Genomic DNA, 6,844 nt, shown 5'->3' on the forward strand with positions numbered 1-6,844 from the left:
TTTTAACACGCTCAAACGAACGACTTATAGTAAACAAGTAACTCTCAAGTATATATGGGAAATCTCCAAGTGTATTCCTTATTTTGTGTTCTTTTTGAAACTAAGGAAACAAAAAAACTTAGTCATACTAATGGCTTGCGTAACCATCGCCGAATTAGTCGAACGCATGGCGGCGCTGAGTCTACAGAGCTACGACATCACCACTGATTGTGTCCCCGTGCCTCTGGATGAGAACGTCCATAGTGGCAGCTCCCATAAGAATGAGGACATCGAGATTCCGGATTATCCCGATACAATTCGTAACGAAGTCGCGTCACAAGGCGCGTGATAGCTTGTTTTTCTGCAGCTTTTATCCTTTCAAAGTTGAGTATATATCATGAAGGATTACGGCTAACCAAGTGATAGACGCATTGGCTGTAACAACACCCCAGAAGGCTTGGCACAATTCCAAAATTATCAAGTCGAAGCGAAGGCGAATTATACCCCTGCATGCGACACTTGAACTCAGCAGGAATTTTGTGCAACTCGACGCGACACGATTTTTTGCGCAGGCATGGGAGGCGACGTTCATTGCCTGGATGGCGCTGTTGAGCATTACGCAAATAGCGCCTTGCGGCCCGCTTACAGTCCAGGGGCTTGCCGCGGCGGTTCGTGCCCTCGATGGAGTCATTAGCGGCAGGGAAGAGCCATACCTTCCTCCTAGATTTGGATATTTACAGCTATTCCATTTTCTGGAATCACTGAGGAGCAGGATAGAACGTGATAAGAAGCGTGGGTTCATCCAGGCAGAAAGCCACCGCACCAATGCTGCGCTAGCGTATGAGCTCTACCGGAACGCGCAAGGCATTCCCACCACTACCAGCCATTTGCGTCGTCTCAGACTCCTCGGCAGCCGTTGGAAAGACGCTGTTCGCTCCTCACCATTTCTACTGCTTGCTTTCTCCAAAACTGCGGAATCCTTTGCGTAGGCGCATTAAAAACTCAACGCGTTATGTATAGCTAATTCCTCATAGGAAATATCCTTCATTTCGAAAGTTGTTTCTAATGGCTTTAGATGATGTGCCCGATAAATTGAAGAACATTTGCGGCGAGCTTTCCAGCATTGCCGAACGCGCGGCTGCTAGCAATTCGTCATCTAATCACATCATAATGGGTGGACTGAGAGATTGTGTTAAAGAATACCTTATGCGGCCCGGAGGAGATTGATTTCGGGAACTTCCAGCTGGATTTACAATGTGGCTGAAGACGAATGAGGTCGTCAACGTTAGTATTGGGCTTGAAAATGGGGAGAAGTAGGGCAATCCGGGGTCGAGAGTTAGAAGTGTGTATCTATGTACAAATGAAACATGCTTGACCTGTCGAAATTGACGCCAATCTTAAATGCAAACATGAAAAGACAGCGAGAGTAACAGTGAGCAAAATAGCTGGGAACAGCGTGGAAATGCAGCGTGGAAAGGCAGCGTGGAAGTGCAACGTAGAAAGGCAACGTGGATGGAAAGGTGGATAGGCGGCGTGGATGTTAGTCTGCAGGTAAGCACGAGGAGCACAGTCGCCAATCTTCAGGCACTGTGCTAAGAAGAACACAGGGGTCAGTCTTCAGGTAGGCAGAAGACAACGAGGGCGCCTAGGTGTTAAGAATAACACGGGCCCTAGTCTGAAGGAGGGCCAGATGAACACGGGGGCCAGTCTCCAGGAAAACAGCGACGGAAGTGCTAGGTGCCAGGCAGCGTGGAAAGTCAGCGTGGAAAGCACTGGGCAGACTGCAACGATCGCGACAGAGGCAGCCGAAAAACCACGCTATCACAGCAGCCATAGGTGGTGACTGTCATCCGCTAAATGGCTCCATTAGTCGAAGGCCACTACTGACGCTAGCATGGCCTAAGATTACCTAGCAATGCGCTGACCCTCACCGTCATTGTCAGTCTTAATTGCTAAAGTAAACAAATTAATATTAACATTTCACAGAATCTTTGATTCAGCCCGCACTATATATACGTGCAGTACCACCATAGCATGGCTAATGGATTGCCTAGCTCTGGCATTGCAGCATCCGCCACCTATGGACATACCCACTACACTCCTCGCTTCAGGCAGAAGTCTCCGCAACGAAGAGGCTCTCTGCGACGATGAGATTGACTGGGGCGAGGAGCTCCCCGACGAAGAGACTCTCCCCAACGAAGAAACTCCCCCCGACGAGGAGATTGACTGGGACGAGGAGATCCTCGACGAAGAAGCTCTCCCCAACGACGAGACTCTGCCTAACGGGGAGGCTCTCTGCAATGGAGAGGCTCTCACCAACGAAGAGATGTGTTTCCTGAAGCGGACGATATGTGACGAGCCCTGGTTATTGTACCAGACTGATAAAAGTCAGATTCACACTTTCTGGGATAACATAAAAATTGATACATCAATGGCTCGAGATTCATGCCTTGCAGATGCTTATCAGGCAATTCAAGTTTTGGATGAAATTATATCAGACAAGAGCCTAGTCTATTGGAAGCACCGGCTTGCCTACGTACAACTACAAAAACTTTTGGCGTCGCTTGACATGACTATACTCCGCGAAAAACGCAACGGGCATATTGACGGTCGTCGTGGCTACGGTAATAAGACAGTCAAGTACGAGATACTCAGCAAGGCGCTCGAGGGCCGTTCTTCGGCAAAAGCCATACGGCTCCATGTTCGGCGCAGTAGGCGGTGGTCACTTATTATAGGTGGCTCAATGCTCCTGGCAGTCGCTTACTCGGGCAAGGCCGAGACATATGTGTCAGTTTTTTCACACCCATCCAGTGTACTTCAATTAATTAAGAAACAGAAGGAACTTTTCTGTCACAAACGCGGCATTGGAGAATATTTCTAGTCTAGCAGTTCGAGCTATAGGTATAGCCGAAATGACGAATATCCCACTCTGAATGAAACTGTCTGTAACGGTGGCTTATCCTTAATCCACAATAGTTAGGTCGAATGCACAGGAGTGCAAGTGGGCAGTATGGTAGCGTAAGTCACGTTAGAAGATTACTCCCAATAGTAAAGCTATTGCTTAGATTGATTAGTGGAAATCTAGTCTGCCTATCTACCGGAAATCCCCTTCCTTATATCCATCTAATCTCTATTGCTCCGTGATGCTCTGTCTGCTCAATTGTGCTCAGTACCGAGCACACTGATCATGCTGATCTTTCCGAGCAGTCACGTGACGGCGTCCCTCTCTCCCAGTCGGGACGTCTTTCCTGTATCTGCGTCACTGGCCCTGGCCGCTGTCCCCTCCGACCAAGCTTCTGCATTTGTAACACTGTCACGGGTTGTATCCTGAAAGAGACTCGGCCTGACGACCTCTTTTGTCGTGACAGCCAGCGCTAGGGTCAGTGCGCACTAAGATCATTCAGATAGGAACCGCTTGATTTACTGATAGCATTAGAACAATACTATTACATCAAGGTAAACAATTTTAAGAAGAACTAAAAGTCACCCCTTTAAAAATAGTCAAAGTAGTCTCAAGACAAAGGTAGTCAAGTCAAAGTAGTAATGTATCACCAGTCAACGTAGGGACCCCATTTAAATTAACACGAGGCACGCAAGCTTGGGTTGATCTATGAGCACGGCCGCGAGTAACTAGCAGTAACTACCACATGGTTATCTGACTAGTATATAATTGACCACGTGCCCAAGCCTACTGTACAGATTGTACAGAACGTCTCGGCACGCCCGGCACACCCCGCTTCGTGCTGTTATAGTTCAAGCCATCTCCCTTTCGTTTCCTCCCCGCCTTAGAAAGTTTAGACAATCGCTTGTGTTTAGGTTGTGGTAGGACGGTTGCCTGATCGAAATCGATCACCATCACGCGGCATCGCTCAGCGTTCCATAGCAGGTTGGGCTCACGTTCGTCTTGATGGTCCACACCATTCTCATAGATCGTTTGTATGGATCGCTGCACCTCCCATTCCAGATTTGACCGCGTCGTATCCATCTCCACCCCAGCCCACGACATCAACATCATATGGATTATGTACGCACCGCCAGGCAAGAGGTAGCCAGGACGGAACGAGACCATGCCCAGGTGCACAGGCACCACGTCGCCCTGAAGCTTTTCAAGTCGCTGATAGATACTGCACTCGTGCTCCAGGCGCTCCGGACGTGCGGACACGGTGCCCTTGCCGACAAAAGTGTAGCCGAAGCGTGCCAGTTCTAACTTGAACAGCACTCCACTAGAACCATATTTGCGCCGGCCGATGAGGGCATCACAGCTCCCGTAGGGGTCCTGATGCAGCTGCTCGCTCATGAGTTTAGTCAACTCCTGAGCGTCGATCGGGTGGCGTGTGTTGCAGCCAACACCGTGATAGAGCACATTAGGGCACCTGCTATCTAGTTCACGACCCAGCTTGAGGCCAAGAAGGCAGGCTTGTGTGCAGTATTGTTTCGTGGGCGCTGGAGCAGAGCCTTCGGGGCCTTTGTCTTTGCTCTTCCTGCTGTCCCTCTCTCCCTTGTTGACGCTGGCTCCTGCCCCGCGCTGGCGTTGATAGCCCTCTGCTCCGCCTTCTTCGTCCTCATCGCGCGACTGGAGAGGCGCCGTAGAATCCTTGCACGATGACTTCCGCAAAGGGTATTTTCGAGCCACCGGGGATGCATCACAAGCAAAGGATTTATCTGTGCCGCGCGAGGGCATAGATGAAGATGAATCTGTGTCATCTGACTCCTGCGGAGTAACCGGGTCCGTGTAAGCTTCCCTTTTCCATTTTTTCAACATGCCCTCGGCCTGGTCCATTGCCTCCTTGAGCGGACGGCCCTTAAGCGCCTGAGAGCGAAGGCTCAACAGACAAAAGCTGGCAAGCTGAGCAACCGCAGTCTGAGACACTTGTTCGACATGAAGCTCAGCTGTTGGTCGAATTACCATTTTGTCTGGCACGCAAAGGTGCCAGCGCAAAACAAGTGGCTCTGCTCGGTCGTAATAAAGAAGCACCAAAGATTTTCCAGCGGCGACATAGCCATACCCCACCCCATACCACAACATATAATTAAAGACTTGTATCAGTGCCATGGCAATCCGCGCTGCTTCTCGCTCTTTCGTTCGAAGCGTCGAGTCTGTTCTGTACTGGTCGGTCTGCGCCCACTCGTAGACATCCATGAACAGCGTCTCTTTTTCAAGAGCGGCCTCGAGATCCTCCACGGCAAATTTGTGCGCAGCCTTGTAATCATACATGAAAGCTGGGCTCTCGTTTTCGTCTATGCCTGTTCGGATGCCACCTCCGTCAGGTTGCTGCTTTCCCCTCCCCGTTTTTGTTTCAGCTCCAATATCTTCGTTGAGGTCCTTAAAGTTGCGACTGCCATTTATAAACGTGAGATCTGTGATTTGGTACTTCTGGCGCAGCTCCCTGTTAGCCCAAACGGGCTCCAGAATCATCCACGTAGGGTCTTCGACTGCTGTTTTTTCGAAATGGTCGATAGCATTCTCATAACCGGCTTTTTTCCGCTCGAAATTGATTCCGTTATCTCTTGTTGTGCTCTCTTGTTGAAAAAGTCGCTTCTCGCCGCAGATGCGGATGATATCGTCGAAGTGTTCTTGTCGCTCGTTGTCGGTAAAGGCTTGCCAAGGGCGAAGCCACCTGGGATAGTATTTACCGTCGACCGATGTCGCCAAGCCAGTAGAGCTCTCCGATGGGCCAGCGAGCCTGAGTTTTTGGTACAGGTCGAAGTGACAGTTGTACAAGTACTCCGCCAACGTTGTCCTTTGAGTTTTGCGTCGCTCGTTCTCCTCACGCGCCTTTGCTTCTTCCTCTCGCGCCTTTGCTTCTTCCTCTCGCGCCTTTGCTTCTTCCTCTCGCGCCTTTGCTTCTTCCTCTCGCGCCTTTGCTTCTTCCTCTCGCGCCTTTGCTTCTTCCTCTCGCGCCTTTGCTTCTTCCTCTCGCGCCTTTGCTTCTTCCTCTCGCGCCTTTGCTTCTTCCTCTCGCGCCTTTGCTTCTTCCTCTCGCGCCCTAGCTTCCTTAAGTTGTCTTCTTAGGTCTTCGACTTCTTTTTCGGCCATCGTTGAGGCAACCGTTTTGTGTTGTTGCACCAGTCTGCCTCTTATACGCTTCCGCACGTAGCTCGGCTTGTTGCCCTAGCTTTTCCAGCGGTTCTTTTTAGCCAACCATGAATTAGGAACACGATTGGCAAGAACGCTAATGAAACTAACGCGGGCGTTTCTCAGTGTCGAAGATGTGTTTGGAAGTATCGCCTCTGTAACCCACAGGCCAGTCGCGTGTTGCCAGCAATAAACGCTTAGTCATGTCATGTGACGGGCGGACACAAAGTAACTTAACGTTCGAGTTTGGCAGAAGCCCCGCCTATTAAATTGTGGGTATTTGCGTTGACAAACAATCGTAGCCTTAATGCCCAATTAGTTTCCTCTCCTCTTGTGCATTTTTCGCAGTATGAACGTAAATACTAGTAGGACTGCTCTCCCTCTTTCGCTCTGCTGTCATTTCTGAGCTGCCGCTGGATGGCATCCACTTTCTATTGTTGGATGAAAAACGATGAGCTTTGCGACTGTATATTCGCAGGGCGAAGTGTTGGTTGAAGTAGGAAAGACAATGGGCCTGAGGATACATATCGATTTGTTTCTTTGGCTTGTATTTGGCATGTTCCCGTGTCACGGGTAGGTTTTCACATTGTAAGCTACCATGCAGCTGTAGGTTGAGCACTCTCACAACATTTCAGGCTTGGTCTTCCATATTTTTTTCAGAATAACAATGTTGACTATCAATAAAATAGCATCTAGCATTATTCGACTAAATATAAAAGCTTTGAAACTTGGTATCGGAATTCTTTCACGCGTGGAATATCCCAGCCTTTCCCAATCCTGACTGCCATT

The 6,844-nt window shown here is 49.5% G+C and overlaps 2 protein-coding genes across 2 annotated transcripts; one reads left to right on the top strand and one right to left on the bottom strand.

The window, feature by feature from the left end:
• Window positions 1-130: 130 nt before the first annotated feature.
• Window positions 131-3,357, top strand: ISF_10016 (hypothetical protein; the record flags this gene model as incomplete). Its single annotated transcript, XM_018853614.1, has 8 exons — window positions 131-312; window positions 512-964; window positions 1,014-1,130; window positions 1,401-1,530; window positions 1,587-1,600; window positions 1,654-1,716; window positions 2,002-2,766; window positions 3,150-3,357. 8 exons carry the CDS (start codon window positions 131-133, stop codon window positions 3,355-3,357), a joined length of 1,932 nt encoding a protein of 643 aa, XP_018699196.1.
• Window positions 3,358-3,667: 310 nt separating this feature from the next.
• ISF_10017 (hypothetical protein) lies at window positions 3,668-6,016 on the bottom strand (the record flags this gene model as incomplete). The annotated part of the gene is made up of 1 exon (XM_018853615.1): window positions 3,668-6,016. The coding sequence occupies one exon, from the start codon at window positions 6,014-6,016 to the stop codon at window positions 3,668-3,670; it is 2,349 nt and encodes a 782-aa protein (XP_018699197.1).
• Window positions 6,017-6,844: the final 828 nt, after the last annotated feature.

Source organism: Cordyceps fumosorosea, assembly GCF_001636725.1.
Source record: "Cordyceps fumosorosea ARSEF 2679 chromosome Unknown scaffold_152, whole genome shotgun sequence".
Classification (NCBI taxonomy): Eukaryota; Fungi; Ascomycota; class Sordariomycetes; order Hypocreales; family Cordycipitaceae; genus Cordyceps; species Cordyceps fumosorosea.